The following is a 22,298-nucleotide window of genomic DNA, read 5'->3' as shown; positions in this document are numbered from 1 at the left end:
ACTATTGACAAAGAAAACAAGAGGGAGAGACCATATTGGGGGAGGTTAAAGAAAATTGAGAAAAAGAAAAATGTGTCAAATATTTAAGAACAGCATACCAGCAGTTTTTCCATAAAAGAGTCCAGCTCTGGCCATTACAAAGCCACACGACAGCAGTTACAGTTGTGTAGCTGTCAAATCTCATTAGTCTGGACTTCAGCAAGTAGAAGAAATAAAATCAATTTTCAGCACTGGTGTGAATAACACAGTATGTAATTTTATCTGCACTGTAACAAAGAACCTAATAAGCTGTTCTTCAGCCAGGAAGCCTTTAAGGAAGACAAGTTGTTAGTGAGGAGAATTAAATTATGCTGTTGTTTGCTGTCTTCTTATTGACAAACCATGATCATTATTCATTAGTCTCTTTCTGGTCATGGCCCCTGATACAATATTTATAAAAGCAGAGAGTTTTGCATATATGCCATACTTTTTCCTTTGAGCTGTGAAATGGTTTTGGCTTTGAAGAAGGCGTTATTGAACTCATCATATGTATGGAACTAAGATAGGTGTTACCTCAAAGGAAACACACGTTTTTCTAAAGAAATTGCATATGGAAATATAAGAAATAATTTTCAGTGTGAGGGAGAATGAGAAAAGGTGAGAAAAAATGGAAAGGAAAAAAAGAAGGGGAAAATAGAGTCTTCTGTTAAAGTTAAGATCATCAAGACGTAAACACTTTTTTCTCTTGGATTTTAATATATCAACCTTTCTAATTCACTTCACTCATGTTAATGGCTGTCTTGAAGTGCCAAATTCAACTGGAGACACATTAAGGAAAAATCAGAAGGCACTAAGTAATTAGTAGTAGCCTTACAGGTGCTGTTCCCCACCTACATTTGGGGGAGGGGAGACTTTCCCGGAGCCAGGGAGTTGAATGGGGCAGCGGCTAACATACTGAACAGTAGGGAGATTTAATTGCCAGTCCGGAATCCATTCCTAACAGCCTGTCTGATCTTTACCTTGCACTGATCCCTGTTTTCACCTTTATATAATTGAACTTCTGAGACAGCCTCGAACCAGCCTCCCCAGTTCCAATCCTTTCTCTGCTCACAGTCATCAGCGTGCTGCTGCCAGAGTTATCTCTCCATAACACGCACCTGCCTGCGCGGCTGCCGGGATTAAAACATCTGCTGCCTCCTCCGAACAGAGAAGATGAGATCCAGCTCCCTAGCAGGCCCGGCAGGCCCAGGGCTATCCAACACAACCAACCTTTCCATCCCCACCCGCCCTCGCGCCACCCTGTGTACTCATTTTCCCTGAACAGGCCACACTCCGGATGTCACATATGCCATTTCCGCCACCTGGACCCCATTTGCTCCTCTCCCACATCCCCATTGTAACATCACAGTCACCTCAAGGTCCTTTCAAGCCCTGGATTTCCTTGGGAAAGCCTTCTTCAGGCTTTCAGACTAATGTAGCTTCTTGTCTTAATACGTAGGTTTTCCTATTTCGTTCGTTCCAGCGAACGGCCCAACACATCTGGAGGGGATCACATTGAAAAAACAGGCTGTTATTCACAGGTTCCCAGAGGAGGAGACAGGTCAGGCCACACGGGCAGCACCAGGGTCAGCCTGGAAGCAGATGGAGTGAGAGGAAAGTGGGGCAAGAGCCTTTATTGTGGTTCCTGCAGGCAAAGCAAGGCAAGAAAATGTAAGCAGAGCTGGGATTGGTTAGTCTGAATAATTTCAGCAGGCTCTGGGTCCTGGGGACTCTCTCATTGTCTGGTACCTGGCCCTGGATGGATTAGGGTGGAGGAATATCTGCTTGAGTGTGAACACCCAGTAGAAGAGGTGGTGGGGTGTAGGGGCTCTGGGCCCGTTCGTTTACCCACGAAGGTGTGCTCCCTGGTGGGCAGGTGGTTTATTCTCTCCAGGACCTGGGTGCTCTGGAAAAAGCAGTCCTTCCAGAGCCAGCAAGGCCTCAGGATATCAAAGCCCCAGGATCGCAGAAAATAAAAAGACATTAACACAGTCCTCCCTACCACAGTTTGTGCAAAACCGTTGTCACATTTTGTATTTAAATTATTTGCTCCTCATGAACACAGATCTCACCTTGGAGCCCGGATGCACAAAGATCTAAATGTAAAAAAGAAAAGAGAAAAATAAAGGCAGATTGTCCCGGACCAAGAACAAGAGGTGAGCATTTTCCATAATCTCCTAACGGTGAATTTCCCAGATCATACAGTTTAAAGCGATGACTTTGCTCTTGGAGTATTTGTATTCAGGGTTCGGACAGTCAGCCGCTGGAAGGCCAATGCAGGCCCCACAGTACCTGCCAGCTTCCCAGATAAGCACTTCTCTAGCCTATAGGCCAGGCCCTCCATCGCTTGTGTGAGCTAAGCAGCACCTTATTCTATTAGTTCTTCAGTACAGATGAAAACCATCACAACAGCAGACATAATGTTCTTCCCTTACATAGTTCACTCGCCCTCCGGGATGCGTATCTGTTTGCCCACATTCAGCTTGAATAAGGACACCAAGCCAGGAGAGAAGGTGAGACAGAGACTCTTATTTTTCTGTGAAGATATTCCCCCTTTAAAAAACAAAAGGGAAAAATATACAAAAATAATTGCAGAATAGATGTATCTTAATACCGTTGATCGTCGCCGGTTAACTAAGAGCCCCAGAGAGCGGCCTGCACCTCTGATGAGGCCCCTCTGGAGGAGAGCACTGTCCAAGAAATGAGGTGTGAGGGCTCAGGCACGCAGCAGGCCACCGATGCTGGCCTTAACCAAAACTAAAGAAGGAAGGGGCAAAGGGGGGAAACGAAACAGAACCAGGCCCAGTGGGTGGAAAAACAAAGGAACACATGCGCTGATGAATGAGGTCATTCATTTCATAGCAGCATTCATTCACTGTGATTTTCAGCTAGAAAAACCGCACTCAAGCCTAAGTGAAACCCATTACTTCCATCCAGCAAAATCTATAACCGAAACATTCACTGACTCCTTTCTGCCCATTACAACACCCTCCTCTTTTTTTACTCATTGATTTCTTTCTTAGAGAGAAAGAAACACCAACTTCATTGTTTTACTTATTGACTCATTCATTGGCACAACATCCTCCTCTTGAGATCAAATGGAATCATTTAAGGATTGCTTTAAATGAGACGATGTAGGTGAAGCATCTAACATGATGAAGAGCGTTGGAGCTATTCAGTAAATGTCAGGGTTTCATTTCCTTCCCTGCACACCCTTCGAGAAGTAGCTCCAACGTAATCAAGTACGTGGTCGCTGAGTAAGCAATACACTTATCCCACCAAAATTAAATTTCATGGTTGGTGAGAAATTGCAGATCACAGAGTAATTAGTTCACAGAGGGACTCAGTGTGTGGTCCTTTCTTACCCTGGCACTTTCTGGCTTTGTCTGGGACTCTTCTCACTGACAGCTGACAGACTCTGCCTTTCTCTTTGTGGCCAGAAGCTAAGCTGGGGGCATGTTCATCCATTTGGCAAATGTGATGTTTCCTTTGTGTCTTGGCCAACCCAAACATGCCATTAACAAAAGACATCAGCCAAAGATTTTCAGCACCCTGGCTCCTGTCCCAAAGGTCCCCTCACCCCTGCCTTAATATGTGGGTTATGGAAAAGAAACATCATTTTCTATTTTTGATTTCCTTGAGCTTTTTTCCCCCACCAGAGTAACCATGCAGCTGAGATTTACGTGACTGTAGAGAAGTCCTTCTTAACTTTTTCTCTCCAACATAGTTTCATAATTAGTACTCATGTGTCTCGTACTTAGTGGAGGATATTAAGTCTTTTGACCTCCAGGAAATATGCCAAATTGTACAGAAACAAACAACTCTCCTATAAGAAAAGAGGTTATCACAGAGCCAATCTATCAGGCTGTGCAGAGGCGCTCTGTGCAGGTGGGTTTCCTGCTTCATGAGGAGAGTGGGTTTATAATCCAGCCCTTGCTCTGTTTGACAAGCAATTCTCAAAGGTGTGATTCCTAATTTGTGCAAAGGCAGCATATCTGACAAAGTGACCCTGGTCATGTCAACATTAATGTAAATACAAAGAATTGAGTAAACATATGAAGCCAGTCATTATTTAGCCAAATAGATTATGCCAGTAATAATATCGATTAATGTTTGCATTTTCTTCCATATTATCCCCTATGGAAATTCATTTCCCAGTAAATTTATTTCTTTATTTATTTGAAAAATAATGTAATCTAATAAAGATCCCTGGACTTAAAAGCTGAAATGATATAAATATCAAGATTCATCAAAATCTTGCCCTGGCTGGTGTAGCTCAGTGGATCGAGCACGGGCCTGCAAAGCAAAGGATCGCAGTTTGATTCCCAGTCAGGGCACATGCCTGGGTTGCAGGCCAGTTCCCAGCAGGGAATGCACGAAAGGCAACCATACATTGATGTTTCTCTTCCTCTCCCTTCCCCTCTAAAGATAAATAAATAAATTTATAAAAAAAATTCATCAAAATCAAACAATTTTATTTTTAAAGCATAAATGCCTAAAGGTAGACAGATACTACCAAATTCTTCTTCCTAAAGGAAAAAATCAATTATGAAAAATAATTAGAGATGTGAAATGAGTTCAAGTATCACTGTAAATAATAGAATGCAAACTCTGGGTTTATATCCCTAGCCCATTCAACTGACTCATGGAGACTCTGAAAACATACTCTAACATAATATATTTTTAATTGGACAGGAAACATCTTTGTCCACAGAACATTTTCAAGCATTAAGCTCCAAAATGATTTGCCCAAATATAGTAACTACTAAGTGCAAATACTCTACTCAGTAATAGGAAAGACAAGAAGATATTAAAGAAACAAGCCCCCCATTCCAAGGACTAAAATTTTACATTGAAACACAGTTGAAAACGCTAATAATGCTGTCATAGAGGTACACGTGTGTTGCAAGGAGAATGGGTAGGAAGGAAAAAGGATGGTTCCTAAGGTGTCAAAGAAAGTTTTTGTGACATGTGAGCTGGACCTGAAGATGAGACTAAGGAGAGTTAACTTCTTAAACTCCAATCTCTGCAGTCACAACATGCTCAGGAAACGATAGCCTTTGTGTTGCAAGCTGGGGTAAACTGGGGAGGCTGACTCCTGCTTGGGCAAGGGCTCCCACTTGGACCAGCTGTCCACAGGGATAGAGTGGTCTGTGACTCACTCAGTGTGTCTGGAGGGCGTTTTCATCATACCAGAGTACCATGGAACACATATTGGCAAGTTCTATAGAGTGTTGAGAGTGAATTGGTAATCTTAACCTCTGCAACACATTATAATCACCTGAGAGCTTTCCAAAAAATATAGATGCCATTTATTTGTTTATTTTTTAATCATTTTTTATCTTTCAGTTACAGTTGACATACAATATTATATTAGTTTTAGGTGTACACCCCAGTGATTAGACATAACTTACTAAGTAATCATACTGATAAACCTCATACCCAGTTGGCACCATACATATTAGAACATTATTGACTCTATTCCCTATGCTGTACTTTACACCTCCATGACTATTCTATTTAAGTCAGAACCTCTGGGAAAGCAGCCTGAGCATGGGTATGTTTTAGGAGCTTTCAAATAAGCCTAATGTTGAGATAGGTTAAGAACCACTAATCAAAACTCCCGTTCTCTTATCACAACAAAACTGACTGAACCACATAGCAAATTTCAGAAACTAATAATAACAACAATAATAAACTGGTATATAATTGAATACTAAATAATATCTACCTCTGTTTCTAGCCATGAAGGAGTAAAAGGGTCCTGAATTACTTTCCCACTGTAAATAACTAGAAAACTCAATAAAACATAAAACAAAACTATTTTAGTCATTGGACTATGATTCTTAAGAGTAGGGTAGAAGTTAAGGCAAGTCCTACCATTACCCAAGATTTCTGCCAGACAACCTCCAGACTGCAGGACAGAGAAGGGTAATCCAAACAGAACCTGAGAATCATGCTGAGTTTAGGATTGAGAAGCTGGAGATTGGAGAGAATCAGGCAGCTAGAATCGGCAGGGCAGAGTCCCCCAAAGAAGAAAGCAAAGTAGGGAAATGGTTCCAAAACTCTGCATAGGGCCACCTTGAGTCTAATACAAACCTGTGTATGCAAGATTGAAACCTCTAGAAACTACACAGAATAGTTTCCAAGGAAATGCAATATACAAAATTATTAAATTTCCAGGGAAAAAAAGAGCAAATCTTCATGACCTTGGGGTAGGTACAGACTTCTTCAATGAATACAAAAGTTGTGAACCATGAAAGGAAAAAGTAAGTGGGACTTTATTAACAATTTTAAACATAAGCTCCCTGAAAGGCATTATTAAGAAAATTAAAAGACAAACCACCAAATGGGAGAAATTATTTGCGATACAAATATCTGATAAAGGATGCAGAACTCTATAAGAAGCCAATCCAATTACAAAAATAGGCAAAAAAATTAAACACTTTACAAAAATAGGTACATGAATGGCCAAGGAAAAAATGCTCAACATCATTAGTCATCAGGTGCATTCATTATGCCCATTTTTTCTAAATGTTGGGTGTTCTCACATGTTGGGTTTTGCTAACCCTTATGGCAGCCATCCCCCTGACCTATTCACCTTGCCATACCTGCATACTAATAAAACCTATGTTTTTAAAACACAAGGAATTCAAACTAAATGCACAATAAAACACCACTACATACCCACTAACATGGGTAAAATTTCTAAGAGATGACAATACCAGGTGCTGGCAAGAATGCAGAACAACTGGAACGTTCCCCATGCATTGCCGCTGAGCTTGTCAAACAGTATAATCATTCCGAAAGGTTGTTTGATAGTTTTCTCAAAAGTTAAACATGCATTTACCATGAAGCCTCGACAATCCTACACCTAAGCATTTCCTCAAGAGGAATGAAAACGTAGGTACACACAAAGACTTGTACCCAAATCTACTCATAATAGATAAAAACAAGAAATCAAATGTCCATTAACTGGTGACTAGATAAACAAATTATGGCGTATTTATTCAGAGTGGATGTGGAGTGAAACACTACTCACCAACAAAGAGGAATTAGTTCCTGAAAAATGCAACAACATGAATCAGTTATGCTAAGAAAAAAGTCAGACACAAAAGCATACAAATAGTAAGATTTCATATCTATGAAACTCTAGAAAAGGTCACTTTTAATCTACATTGACAGAAAGAATACCAGAGGTTGCCCAGTGCTGGGGGTGGGAAAGTTTGGGGAAAGGTATAAAACAATGGGGGGCGGGCGGTGCTGACAGTATCCTTGAAATAAAATAAAATTTATGTCAGTCTTATTTATTATTCCTTATTGATAATGAGGCCATATATCTGATTATTCTGAAAATAGGATGAAAAGGAAACATAATTCTTGGAAGCAATTACTGAGACCAGATGGTTTTAGGAATTAAGACAATACAAATTTTATTATTTTATATGTCTGGAAACAGCTTTATCTCTGCGTACTTTGTATTATTATGTATCTATAAAAGTACTACTTTATAGCAGTTGCTGTACTTCACAATTCTTTTTTACATAGTTTAACTGTGACAGCTGACATACAGGCTCTGTTACATATCCATCCCAACTCTGAAAACAGGAGCCTTTTTCTCACCAGCTCCAACACAAAAAACGTGTGCCAGGTCAGGAATCCAGTATCTGGAAGGATGTCTGCCCTGTTCCCCACGAGGAGGGCTGGAACTCTGAGCAGCTGGACGGATGCCCATGAAAAGAATGTTCCCCTCTTTGCTTCTTGGTCGGGGCAGTGGGGAAGATAAAATAAGACTGCCAGATGGCTACAGCTCATTACTGCCTGGCAGCGTGCAGGGTGAAATGAGAGTAAATTAATCAGCATTCAGGAGGAATGAATGGCAAGGGGCGATGTGCATTGATGCTATTTTAGCACAAGTCAAATTAAACCTGCAGAACTGACAACATGCATTTATCTCCCTGTTGCCTCCAGCAGCCGTGTAAATGATCTCCTGGTTTCTTTATACAAACAGCTGTTATTTTCCTGTTACCACTTTGGCAAAAAGTTCTAGAAATGTCCTGGTAAAGAGGTTACCTCGAGTGATTAATACAGACTTGCCCATTATACTGACTTCCCTAATGAAAGAACTTAAAGTACATTTTAGCAGTGAGTCTCCAAGTCACCGCTGGTGGACAGAATGCAGCGTTCTTGCAAAGCAGTAGTCAGATCCGCCAGTTACCTGCAAACACACAGCCTTAAATGAGCGTGATGGGTTTGTTCTTGGGATGTTGTAAAAATCACAAGGGTTTTTTTTTTTTCATTTTTTGTTTGTCTTTTTTCCAGAAGGGAAATGGAAATAAAAGAGTGGTTATTTTAAAAGAGTTCTGATATATATATTTCCAAGGTCTGCCATAAGTCTGTATAATGGTGCTTCACTGAATTATCTCCCCCAAGACATGTATTTAGGAATAATACTATGTTGCAATGGAAGGCTGACTCCCACCTTAAAATAGTGAAATCCATTGATGATACCTGGTTTATCTTCCATTCCTGCTTAGTGACAGCTCATCCCTGACCCGCTGCATGGTCTGTGGTACCACATTCACAGACCATGAACGTGGCCATCTGGTGAGTGCTCTCCTGTGTATGTGTGGAGGGGTGCGGGCTCATTAAATTAAAAATGCCTCCCAGGGCCCCCAAACAGCCAGAGAGTCTGATGAGAGAGGAGGGTCAGTATCCTCCTAAAATTATGGCCAGAAGCAGGAATTGGAGAGTTTAGAAACCACAGAGTGGTCTACAAGTCACTCTGGGACTCTTCCCAGGCTCTATGCTTCTTCAAAATTTCTACTCTTACTCAGCAACAGATTCGGGTTTTGTAGGTCTGAAACTCATGCATTTAGGTGGGCAGGAGAGGCCCTCCTTCAGAGAGAAGAATACAAAATTGCAAACACTAAATTCTGAATGAAAGTGAATACTTGGATAGGCTGAGAAAAATTATTAACAAATTTAAAAGCTCACACACTAAGTCTTTCACATTCTGGAGCTTCTGTCAATCCCTCTGTTTTTAATTTTGGCCTCCCCCTGGGAAATTTCATTCTCATCGTCTCTGAATTTGTGTGTAATCAATAACTTTGAAAGCACAAAACTAATTTAAAATTAAGACATTGAAAGGGGCATAAAATGCATTTTTTAAATGCCACTATATTACACTGCACTAAACAACCACTTAGTGAAGTTTCTCTTCCTCTACTTCTACCACAGCGCCCTCTGCACCTGTCTCACCGTCCCCAAACAATGTTTGATAAAGGCAGTGGACGCAGGGTGTCACAGACTGTGCTGCGGGCACATTTCCCTGGCCTGTGGCCAGTGTCATCAGGTTCCTAGATGGATGTGTCTCAGAAGTGTGCTTTCATATTTTCATTTCACTTTCTCCTTTTCTTAGTATGCTCTAGCCATAATGGATCTCCTTACACATCTTCCGTCAAGCCAGAAAAATATTCCCATTTCAGGAATTTAGTCCTTTCTGTTCCCTCTGCCTAGAACTCTGTTCCTCTACATAAGCACACAGCCCCTCTTTCACTTCACTGAAGTCTCCTCTCAGAAAAATCGTGTGTCCTCATGGCCTGAATTGTGGCCCCCACCCCTGTCTGGAATTCATATGTTGAGTCTCTAACCCCCAATGTGACTGACTGGATTTATGATGGGACCTGTAAAACAGTAATTATAATTAAGGTTAAAAGAGGTCATAGGGTGGCACCCTAACCCCATACAGTTAGTCATATTTTTTTATTGAATGAGCACCTTATAAACCACCACTGCCACATGATTTCAGAGTCCCCATTTCTGCACTGACTGTCATACTGGTGCCAAGTGAGGCCACTTTAATTGACATGCCCTAGGGAGCCGAGTTCAGTGGGACGGTTAACGAGAGGCAGAAGAGGATGGGCTTTCCTGCTCCAAAGGCTCCCACTAGAGGAAGGCAGTGCCACACTGACGTTGTAAGCGGTGCTGCATTTCAGCAAAACGCCAACAGCCTCGTGAAGTCAACGCACTTTGTTTGAAACCTGTTAGTTTCGTTTGCCTTTTATTTCGTATACTGGCTTTGTAGCTGCGTGTGTTTTGATAGGACAGGTATCAGTCAATGGCACCTTGGCACTTTGCCACTGACGGACTGAGGACTTTCACTGTTCCGTGTCATGTCATTAGAATGAGTCACACTTCATGGCTCAGTCAGACGACTGTGGAATCCAAACCAGAGGCCCGATGGGGTGGGTAGCATTGAAACCTCCAATAGGCCACAACTATCTGAGGAAGCCTTTTGCCTGGCTGTCACTAGGAACATTCCATAGGTGGTCTAAGGCTAATACTCAAGGAATTTCACTCCCAGATATTAACATCCACAGTCACTTGTGCCTTAAATCATCATGCAAATCAATAAAGGGAGCCTTCATTATTAAGGAAATCAATAGGGGAGTTTAATTCCTAATGCAATATGTCTGTCTATTTTCATGGGTGTATATTTTCCAATGATATGAATGATAATTCCCACACATGGGAGAGAGCCAGGCGAAGAAGTTGCTGTCTTTGTGGTAGCAAATTGCACATTCTCTATGGACCCCCACCCTGAAATTCGGTAAATCAAATGTATTACCAGCGTTCTAACACTCATCTTTCTATAGTTTCTGTGCCTGCAGAGCAGAACCCCAAGCCCCCAGTTTGGATTGGGATAAGGGCCTTTATTGCTAAAAGTTCTCAAGCTCAGGAGGATGTTTTAATAAATTCTGATATTTAATCTTTTAGAAGTTCCCAGCAATGTAGCATTTTTTATAAAGAAAAACCTTAATACCAGTATCATTGGTGACATCAACTTGTCTCTGTATGATTATTCACCAAGGACTATTCATGTCATCTGAGCAGACTGCCTGTCCCCTTCCTCCCCTTCCCTCTGCCAGCCCCTTTCTCGACGCTTTATATCTTGCTCTCATGTTGAGACAACCTATTCAGGTCTCTTTTCTTTTCAGTCCATTTTCTCAAGCGCGAGTGCTCGTGAACCAGGTCAGATCATGCACTTCCACGAACAAAGTCCATTGATGGTCTTTCTTGTTCAGATAGTGGAGTCTTCAGCAGAGCATTCGCAGAGCACTCACGAGTCTACACGCCTTGAGGCTACTCCACTTCCACCTCTTGAGATACTCCCTGGCCTGAACCCCATCTCACTGAGTCACTCTCAGTTCTTCCCTGTCCCCCCAAACCACGTCCAACCCTACTGTCTGTCACACCCCAGTTTAAGGAGGGCGTCCCTCAGCACCTCATGCTCAGGCTCAGCTCACATCCTGTTTTTCTCAACTTCAGCCCAATTTCATAACTGGAATTAATTAGTCTCTACTCAGGGCTCCCATTGCATTCGTTGCTATGTCAGTCTGGGAGCTCACATTACTATCAGGTGTATGTTTGCTGGTTCCCCTCACTTACCTTTGTCTAGGCTTGCTGAATGGAATGAAACAGAAAGAAAGAACATGACAAACAGTCTGCCTCACAGCTGCCTGACATCTCCCTGGTAATGTCACCTGGTCATGGAAGTGTCGTGTGGATTGACACTTTACAAATCAGCATCCTGTTCAAGCAGAAAAAGCCCCGGAGAGGCTGCTCACTGGAGGGCACACAGGAGGGATAGCAGCACACCGCTCCGGGATTTGTGGAGTTTGAGAAGGGAAGCAAAGAAAGTACAAATGCCTCGTCTCGGTTACTTTAAATGCCATCCTCAAATTAAGATGTCTCTTTCCTGAGAGGAAGCTGTTTATTAGCTTCTGCTCAGAAATGCCAGCCAAGCATCTCTAAGACCCTCCCCATCCTTATTATTGTATAATTAAGGGACCCACTTCACAGCTGGGACTGAGACTGCACGGCCACGCAAAATCCTTCCTGAAAGGACTCGGGAGGCACTGCCAGCAGCAAGTTCGTGTTGGACTGTCTGCCACTCACCAACGCCACTGCCCAGTGGGGATAGGAGAGGGGGTTAGAACATAAGAGGCAGGAACCCAGGAGGGTAGCTGCCAATTTCCCTCCCCCCACAAATGTTACAATTTTTCCCAGAAATCCTTTCAATTCTTGCAGTTGATTTTAGCTTAATAGATAAGCATCTTTGAAAATTTTTTGCTGAAACAGTCAGTGAGAATGTAACGTACTCAACAAGTTAATAGTTTCTTACCCTTTCTTTTCCCAGCAGCTTTACAGTTACCACACAGCCCACACCGTTACCAGTTAGGGCCCGCCTTCTGCTGTAGATGGTGGGCCCCAGGAGGGTGCAAGCAGAAGTGAGCTGAGAACACAACTCCCAATGCGGGAAGCGAACCCTCGTGCATCAAGGGGAGGAGGAGGGGCCATGTTACCACCTACCCTGTCATTACCACTTGTGGCCATTGTCATGTGGCCTGTGCCTATCTCCTCTCAGAGCACAGGACCATGACTTCCTCTCCTTTCATGCCCAGCGTCTAGTCAAGAAGTTGTGTTCTAGTAGAAGTACATGTCTGTTTTATAAGTGAATACACGAGTGCACCTCTCAGAAAAGCATTCAGAGCAAGACATGCAAAGAAGAGCTCTTACATATGGAGAAAATACTGTTTTTCTTTACCTGAGATTAGTTGTATCAACGAAGTATGAAGGAAAATTCACTTTCTCTAGACAAAGAAATTTTCACTCACTGATAGGTTCACACGGCTACTAAGTCATTTTAACTCCAAAATTTAAAAAAGGCAGAAAAAATTCATCCTACTCCAAGGATTATAGGGATGCACGCATACAAAACGGTGAGGTTTGCTTGAAGTCAGGTACTTTTCACTCCAGATAAACTGAATACAAAGAAATCCAGGCCTCCTGCTGTCGTCTCCAACCTGCCAGATAAACACTCCCCAGAATGAAGTGGAAGAATCACCTTTGAATTCCTCAACACTGTGCAGCTGAGTTACAGAGTAACCTGCCAGCCATCCTCTCAGAGTCCATGGGACTGTTTAAATAGAGCAAAGTCCACTGAAAGTGCCACCGAGATGGACTGAGCAAAGGCCAGACTCCCAGAAGAAAACAGGAGCGGAGTGAGCAACCGCGTCCCCAGTGCACACCTCACTGGTCCGGACGGGCTGTGGGGCTGGCGATGAGCCCCGTGCTGCCCTCATTCCTGAGGGAGCTCCCGGGCTGGTTCCTGCTTTCCGGGGTCTTCCTGCCCGTGGCTTTGCTCCTGCTCCTTCTCATTGCCTACTTCAGGATCAAACTGATGGAGGGTAAGTAGACCACACAAGGCAGGGGTTGGATGTCCTTTCCCAGGGCACAATTTTGCAACAAGCCAACGGGAGGCCAGTGTTTTCTGGGAGGCCTGGAGCAACACATCTTTTTGATTTGTATGTTCTTAAGAAAAACTCTCTCAAGATATCATCACTGGTGAATGGGGCAAAGTTTAATCCTTTCCGGGTGTGATCACGTCCAGGCTCTTAAAGGCCTCCTGGTACAGGGGTGTAGGGTGGGGGAGTGGCCCTTAATGGCAGCCTCTCACAGTCAGACTACCAATCAGCAGTTTCAGTGTGTGATTTGCTTGTCTCTGTCTCTCAGGGAGACAGACTCACAAACACTAAAAGGTTTTTCATGTTCTGCTTTCTCTCTGTGAGAGGAGTGCGTGCCTGTGAGTATGTGCACACACTTCTTTCTCAGCCACTGAACTTCCAATGAAACATGCCACACCCGGCAGTGTCTGGCAACACGCCAAGCCCTAATAGAGATCTGATGCTTGGTGTCAACTTTCCATGAGGCTGTAGACTTAAGGCAGGAGAGGAAAAACCCAAAACCAATCAACCAAACAAACAAAAACAAACCTCAGGAAACTTAGAGCTATTTAGACATGGGCCGTTGGGTCCTAAATTGAAACTGTTTACTTGGCTGTAAAATTAAAACTAATAAAACAGGACTGTAACTTGAGAGACTGCCTGTTAATAGTGTGCCCAGCAAAAAATGGATCAATGTCATGGACATTAATAGTATCTTACTGAGATCAATAAAAACAGTAATATTTCTTAAGTTAGATGGTATCATAGTAAGGCACTAAATAAAACAAGTTTAAAAACCCTTTCTCTCCCACAAACGCTTAGCAAGTCCAAGCAATGCCTTCGTGGATAGTGTTATGTAAACAGATGTTCAGAATTCTGAATGTGGTCGCATGTGCTCTATCGAAGAGACATACGAATGAGGACATTCATTTTTATGGGATTTAGAACATACAAAATCCTAGAGGACAGAGAGTGCATTATGGAATCGTTAAGTTTTCGACCATTGTGTGCTCAAATTTCTCCCAGACTTTCATTTTTTGTGTCTCGTTTTTATGAACAGCTCTTATTGCGTGCTGCCCAGCCATGGTCCACCTTGCTCTACAGCGTTTGCGTGATAAATCGTTTTCTTTATTAAGTCCGTTTATCCTCCACTGCCCCAAGACCAGCTTGCAGGATGTTCTGCCACTCAGGCATTCATTACCACTGAGCCATGGAAAAGAGCCTCTGAAAAAAAGAAAATTAAAAACCCCCAAACTCCTAAATAACAGAGCCCCTCCAGAGTCTTCTGAGTAGGTTTAGTTCCTAGCTGCTGCAAACGTTTCCATTTTGAAGGTCTTTTAAAGCTGTTAAAACAGTCATTGTTAATCACAAGCATGCCAGGCTCCCACTGCTACTGAGCACCTGTGGAGCCGTGATAGGACACTGACATCACAGTCAGGGACTTGCATAGCTCATGTCACTCCCAAGTGTCATCTCTAGCTGCCTCTTTGGTCAGATAAAATTTTAGTACATCAAAAATGTGCTAAGCACTAAACGAGGCGAACAACAGGCCGAGAAAACCTCCCGAGTCCCAGCCTCTTACTGGCCTCTACTTATTAGTTATTGTAGGTCAGATCAGTGGGACATCTGGTATTTGGGACAAACTGCAAAAAAAAAGCATGAACTTTGGTTTTATAGCTTTATCCCTATGTAACATTTAGGGGAAATCATCTGTAGTGTGCAAAATTTAAATGGGGCTATGGGATTTTACTCTTTTAGATAATTCTGAGGTACAAGCATATCAATCACATTCCTTCAGAATGCCCTGGAAAAGTGAACTTGCCCTTGAGAGTGTGCCCAGCGTCCCAGGGGCTGATGCTGGAGAAAACGCAGGCAGGGCGCTGCTCCCAGGCTCAGGCCCAGAGTTGCCCGGTGTGCACGTCCCCGTGATCACTGCACGGTGACACCCTTTCACCTTCAACATCAACACATCCTTGCTGTGTAAGTTGTCTAGAATCAGGTCTCAAGACAAAAAGAATCACCTCCACTTTGTAGCTCAATCCAACTGGAACTGCTTCTGAAGCATGTGCGGGAAGGAAGCAGACAGCCTCACAGACCTGCTCTCTCTCCACATTTTCTTCACTCCTCCTTATTCTAAATTCTTCTAGGTGACTGAGCTTTTCTTGACTTCTACACTTGCTGAATTACGGGTCCGACCTACGCATCTTGAAGCCTCCATTTTTTGCAATATAGCATCTAACCCAGGAAGGTCAGCCTCACGTGGTGAGGGCGAAAGCTCTCTGGGTGGGACCCTTTCACCAACTTTGAGGCTGGCTCCAAATCTGCATTATACTTCTGGATAGGAAGAGTTCTCACTCCTTCGTTCATTCAACAAATATTTAAGAATCCATTGCACCATAAACCAGGGATTGTCTTAGATAGTGGGATAGATTTTTTCCTACAGGCTCAGAGAGCTGAATGAAAGAAAACAAACTCAGTTCTTGAAAACCACAAAAGGTATCTGGCGAAATCACTAGATGCTGAAGGAGAGATGCTGCAGAGCTCACGCTTCTGGCCTCATCGGATGTCTGGTCAAAGGGCTGCAAGAACCACCCGCCCTTTCTCCCTAGGACTTGTCTCAAAGTTAGAGTTGCACACTCCCACCAGAGGCAGGATCTTCTAAACAGCTAAGGCATGCCCCCCACAACAGGAGCCCCCCCCATTCTGTGGTTCTTCTCCGCTGGCTCTCACTGAAGTGGGCCTGGCCTTCCGGACACCAGGTAAGAAGTACAGGGGGTGAGTGCAGGCTTGAAAGGAGCTCACAGCCGTCTGTGCACCAGCCACTTGCTGTACTGGGGTCCCCCTTGGAAGTTTATTGCTGGGAAGAACACTGATGACTCTTAGCACTCCATCACTAGTGGCCTGCCCACGAGCCACCTGTGAAGTCTCCCGAGACAGGACTGCCCGGCTGACTGGACTTACAGTCTTCCCTGCTGTCAGTGTTCAGCCTGTTGAGACTGGTTCCCAAGCAAGGCAGGGTGGAGAGACTGGAGTCCTGGGCGCTCTCCCTTAGTTACCCGGCCAGGGGGGAGCAGTTGAGGGGCAGGCGCACTATGTTACCATCTGAGGAATTCACTATTCAAACATCCTTTGCTTATTTTCTGCCTGCTACCCCATCCCAACTGGCATCTGGGCAACCTTTTTTTTGCAGCAATTCTTGATTAAGTTTTACAGCATTAGCGAATAACCTTGGACTCAGCAGGTTTTCACTTTTTTGTAGACCTGGTCCCTTTTAATTCCAAATTCTCCTGTCTTCTTAAAGCTCTAAAAACATACAGCTTTAAAAAATATAGTTCTTTTTGTACTCACTTTCCTAAGGGAATGTAGTAATACCTTCTCTCCAGTTTGAGGACAAATGAGATCTCTTGGCCCCAAATAAAATATCACCAGTGTGTGTCTCTATTTAGCAGCTCCCATTTAAAAACTGTAAACAGATGGTCTAATGTCATATCATTAATCTTCCAACCAGGATTATGGCAAGTGTAATCATTCCTATTTTGTTCCCGTAAAGAAAAGGACATTGACAGATTAACTGTTGTGTTCACAGACCCCCAGAGTCCTGCATTCTGAAACAGAGAATTGGTCTGCCTGGCCCCAGTCCATCAGGCAGGAGAGGCATTTTACGATGTGATGGAAAGCATGTGGAGATATTGTAATTATTCAACATTAATCCCTACACTGCCAACCTTTGGAGGTAATGGTGCACGTAAATTTAATTAGTATGTACAGAACATCAATTTTCTCAAAAAGGAAGAAAGTTATCTAACATCCTGCACTATTCAATCTGTCAATGGCCTTGAGGAGTAGCTCTTGAGGTGGAGGTCTGAGTCTTGAACTTCCCATTGCCAAACCCTTCCTCGACCTTGCTGTGGGCACTCCATGTCTGGCAGGGTGGAACTTTGGAGTGCCTCACCTCCCCAAATGCCGAGATTCCTAAACCTCTATTTTCAAGTGCCACTTTTTGTCCTCAAAATACCATAATTCTGAGCAAGAACAAATTGCTCTAGAAAATAACCAACATTGCCAAAACTATTCTTATTTTTTAAAAATGTGTCTATTGAATGCCTGAAAGCTTTTGTATGGCATTAGGTCAAAATAAGGTCAGGTAAGTGACCAGGTCCTGGCCTTCTGCAGCTACCATTCTCCGACAGACAACCCAAGTATTGAAAATGTGCAGTGTGGCCAGACCTCCCTCACTGAACTTCATACATATACACACTTAGTAGTCAGCAATCACAGTATTGGAAAAAACCAGAATAATTAAGGATTGGCAGAGTGAAATGGTTAACAGCTCAGACTACGAGTCGAACCAAATGGGGTTTGCCTTCTGGATCTCTGACAGTGTCCGCTCAACCTCTTGAGGTTTGCTTCTTCATCCATAAGCTAGGAACAGCAGCAGGGTGTAGCTACAGGGTGCTGTGGGGAGATGTGAGGTGACACGTACGAGGTTCTTCACGGTGCCTGCTCTGAACAATGTTCAGCCATTATTACCCCTGCTGGTTTATCAATTCCAAGAAGGAAGTGTCTGTCATGATAATAATGTATCATTAAAATTGTCTTGCAATAATTAACCAAATTTCCCAAGGTCACTCACCTAGAAAATGGTAGTCAAGATTTGAACCCTGGCTAGCTGGCTCCTGAGCTGGCCCTCTCAGCCAATGCACCACCCTGAGAGTATTGAACATGGACTAGGGGTTCCATAGATGTCTGTTGAATGAATGAATCCTTTTTTTTTAAATTTTATTTATTTTTAGAGGGGAAGGGAAGGAGAGAGGGAGAGAAATATCAGTGTATGGTTGCCTCTGCCAGAAACACACAATGTACTGTGTGTCCCCTGCCAGGAACTGTCCTGCAACCTAGGTATGTGCCCTGACTGGGAATCGAACTGCGATCCTCTGGTTTGCAGGCCCCCGCTCAATCCACTGAGCTACACCAGGCAGGGCTTGAATGAATCCTTTTGACCCAGACCAATAAACTCACCACCAATAAGAAAGGCAACTGGGGGCGGGGATGGGGAAGGGGGAGAACTTACAGACATAGATAGCAGTGTCATAATTGTGGGGGTGTGGGGAGGGGCAAAGGTCGAAGAGCTATAGAAGGGATACATGGTGATGGAAAATACATAAATAAATAAATCCAAAAAAAAGGCAGCTAGGAGAATTTGAAACAAGGTAATAATTTTACAAAAAAGTTTTAAGAGGATTGATCAATCTCGTTCTATAACAAGAGTAATTATAATTACTGATGGTAGTGATTCTTTGCTATAATGACAAAGCCCTGGGTCAAGAAGATCACATTTTTCCCCCAAAGGGAAAAAATGGTTATTGGTAGAATTTTCCACAGTAACAAACAGGGGGTCACCTGCCTACTCTCACGTGTCTAACCTCTCTCTGTAACCACTGGAGGTGCACTGAAATAAAATCGTAGCCACATTGCAAGCTCTCTCAGGATAAATGTCCCCCCTGCTTTTCTGCCTTATGCCTAGCACAAACTGTTTACTGGGGAGAGAACTCATTGTCAATTGATGAGCTTCCGCTTGGTCTCTCCTTTTCGCTCTCCGCTCTTAGGGTTCTCTTCCTTCGATTTCAACACTCAGGTCAGCCATTTTCAGCTCTACAGTTTGCATCTAGTTCCTCATTCAAAGCACTGGTCATGTAGTTTAGCTTTTAAAATTAAAAGGAAATAAATTACTCATATTCCAACAAGTTTATATAATCTAAGCCAGGGGTGTCAGATTCATTTTCACCTGGGGCCACGTCAGCCTTGCGGTTGCCTTCAAAAGACAGAATGTAATTTAGTACTGTATAAATGTAACTACTTCTTAACAGTTAAGCAGGAGCTCGGTGCTGCCACTGGGAAGAACAAGGTGGAGGGCTGGATTTGGCCCTCGGGCCTTGTGTTTGCCATCTGTGACCTAAGCCATGGGCCATCTCAAGCAACACCTCTGGATTAGCAATACTCTATCTGGAAGGGCCATGTAACTGAGTGGTTGACGGTGTGAACCGTGGAGTCAGATTGTCTGGGATGGAATCCTGAATCCGCCAGTTTCTGTGATCCTGAGCAAACTGCTCCTCCTTGACTTCTCTCCACCTCCGTTTGTCATCTGTAAGATGTAACAACGGTGACTACGACAAAATGCCATTGCAAGAATTAACTAAGGGCCCTGGTTGGTCTAGCTCAGTGGATTTAGTGCAGGCCTGTGAACCAAACAATCATGGTTCGATTCCCGGTCAGAGCACATGCCTGGGTTACAGGCCAGTTCCCAGTGGAGGACGCAAAAGAGGCAACCATACGTTGATGTTTGTGTCCCTCTCTCCTACCCTTTCCTCTAAAGATAAATAAAATCTTTAAAAAAAAAGAATTAACTAAGGAATGCAAGGGGTTTCACATAATAACTGCTCAACAAATATTAGCTATTAGACCCTGAGGCTCACATAGCCCAGTTTGTCACCACTGATGCATGGGTACCTTCTCCAGACAAAGATGACAATTGGTGCAGGCTTCAAAAAAATCCCTGCCCTGGGGCACCTGGCATGTGCAGTGCCTGGCAGGGACAAATTGCTTGGATTTGACATGGGAGCCAAAAGGAACATGTTCAGGTTCAATTGTATAAACATGTGTTATCTTCCATGAGACTGCAAACCCCTGGTCTCTGGCTTGAATAGTTTGTGAGTTATAATTCTGAAAATAAATCTTTTAAGAATAGAAAAGCAGGTTTACTTGTGGTGGTGGTAGGGTGGTTGTTTGTTTTGATATACTAGACCTCAAGGGATGCTTACAGGGATCTCAGGAAACATCTCAGAGCTGAAGATCAAATCTGCTGCTGCCGAGAGGTAACAGTTCACGCCACAGAACAGAGAACTCAGGAAGGTGGACACAGCAAAAGCACAGGGAGGGGAATGGCTGGGACGTGGCAGGGAGACTCGTGTCAAATGCTGCAGAGGAAGAGAACCGGGGACTGGAAAGTGCCACTAGATTTAGTGTAATTAGAATATAATTGGTAAGTTTTAAAGATTTTAGTGGGAGTAGCTTTCACTGAAGTCACGTTTTAAGCAGTTAAATAGTGTGTTAATGGTAAAAATTTGAAACTGTCCGTTTTCAGTAAAAGATGCCCAAAGGTAAAGGAAGAGTAATTTGACATATCTACGGACTGCAAAGGCCCAGACACATTTGGGGTGAGGGGAGGAACAGAGGCAGAAAACCGATCTTACTCATTTCTATTTCCCTGGCTCCTGGTCCAGAGACCAGCCTAATAAATGCTTATTGAATATGAGGACCTTAATAAATTTAATCCACACTTAATCTACTACATATAAAACATACTTAGCATGTAACAACTTTTTATTACAATGGTTATTTGTCCCCTCCACCCAGCACCATTCTTTACAAAGCGTTTGTATGTCTTTGGAAATGATTGAGGAGGTCAGCAGAGTTCCTGCCGAGTGACTTGCCCAGAAGATCTGGACTTCTGTACCTTGCTGGGGCCACAAGTATAGAAATGCCAGACAGTAACCACTGTGACACTCAGCTGTTTCCAAAGTACTAACTGATGTTCTTCCTTTCAGTCAAAGAAGAACTGTCCCAGACCCCTGATCACCGACACAAGTGCAAAGCTGGCTCTTCCCTGTACCAGCGTAAGAAATGAACGTGACCCATGGGGACCGATCCTTGGCTTGAGTGCACTGAACCTCTGCTCAGAGTAATGGGCATCCACTTGGCTTGCAACAGTTCGTAAACAAGAGCCACATCAAGATGCTCGTTCTGAACCATATCTTAAAGTGGCAACTATTATCCAAGACTTCTTTGAGACTCAGCTTAAATAGCAGTTCTTCAGAGAGCCCCAAGATTGTAAGATTTTCTTGGATGTGCTCTATACATTGGACACACTGTAACTTACTTTTATAGGACTATGTCCACTCTGAAGGGCAGATTTTAAAAATAAAATCCTCAAACATCAACATCACCTAATCCTGAGGAAGCCCACATTATTTTAGAAGAAACTGGTAGAAATCAATCAGACGGCAGAAGGCGAATGGCCCGAGCCCCACGCATTTCCTGTGAGAGGGCTGACACCTCTTCCTCCTGCATTTCCGCAGCTCTTGACACTTTCGTAAGCATCATTCTGGCCCTGCCTTTGCTTCTCCCCTTCTCCCAGTAGCTTTCACCACCACATCACCAGGTCACTGAACGAGTGCCGTCTCTGGACACTGAGTATGGCGCACCCACGCATGACGCTTTCAGCATGACGTGACTTGGAAATTCTGGCAGTTCGGTATTGGCAAAAGAAGAGCAGAATAGTCATCTAACTCATGAGAGTATAATTCAAGACTTTGCCTTTAAAGCCCAAACACCAGGGAGCTATTTCTAAATGAGGAAGGAATTCAACATTTTCCTGGCAGAATCCTCTCTCAGTGAGAGCCCCAAACAGCCAACATAGAAAACTTAAATATTTAACTCAAAGTGGTAGTTAAAATAGTGATTACTATTTTCCTAGTTAACATGAACAAAAGATGCTTAACACGTTCTAAGTGTCAGTCTGCTTTTATCCCAATATTTGTATATGAGTCTAACAGGCTACTAGAATGATGAACTTTAGAAAACATAATAAATTTGTTCACCTGTAAGAATGCACCGATTTCCATCATGACATACAATCATATAAAAGATCACATGGATAATTTAAAAAAAGCAGGAGTCCACCACCAATGCTGGATATTTTCTGCTTCTTCCTCCAACCCTCAAATTCTCCATATCCAAGGTTTCTCTCTGCACTTCCTGAAAAATACAAAACGTCCCCCTCTGACTGAAGGCTCCCAGTCCTACATTTTAGTGCCTTTGCTCACAATGAAACGTGTGCCTCTGCTCGCAGACTGGGGTGATTTAGAATAGCAGTACTCGTACCATATGGAAGAACAGTATTCTTTCAGTTCTGGGAGGGATCTCTTTTTAGCC

General features: G+C 43.3%; 1 protein-coding gene across 1 annotated transcript; it reads left to right on the top strand.

The window, feature by feature from the left end:
- The first annotated feature begins 2,474 nt into the window (after positions 1–2,474).
- SMLR1 (small leucine rich protein 1) lies at positions 2,475–22,052 on the top strand. Its single transcript, XM_037045873.1, has 3 exons — positions 2,475–2,531; positions 13,031–13,271; positions 20,912–22,052. Exons 1-3 carry the CDS (start codon positions 2,475–2,477, stop codon positions 20,989–20,991), a joined length of 378 nt encoding a protein of 125 aa, XP_036901768.1. The 3' UTR covers positions 20,992–22,052.
- Positions 22,053–22,298: the final 246 nt, after the last annotated feature.

Source organism: Sturnira hondurensis, unplaced genomic scaffold, assembly GCF_014824575.4.
Source record: "Sturnira hondurensis isolate 20B ecotype Veracruz unplaced genomic scaffold, ASM1482457v3 Scaffold0004474, whole genome shotgun sequence".
NCBI classification, from domain to species: domain Eukaryota; kingdom Metazoa; phylum Chordata; class Mammalia; order Chiroptera; family Phyllostomidae; genus Sturnira; species Sturnira hondurensis.
This window is presented reverse-complemented; position numbering and strand designations above follow the sequence as displayed.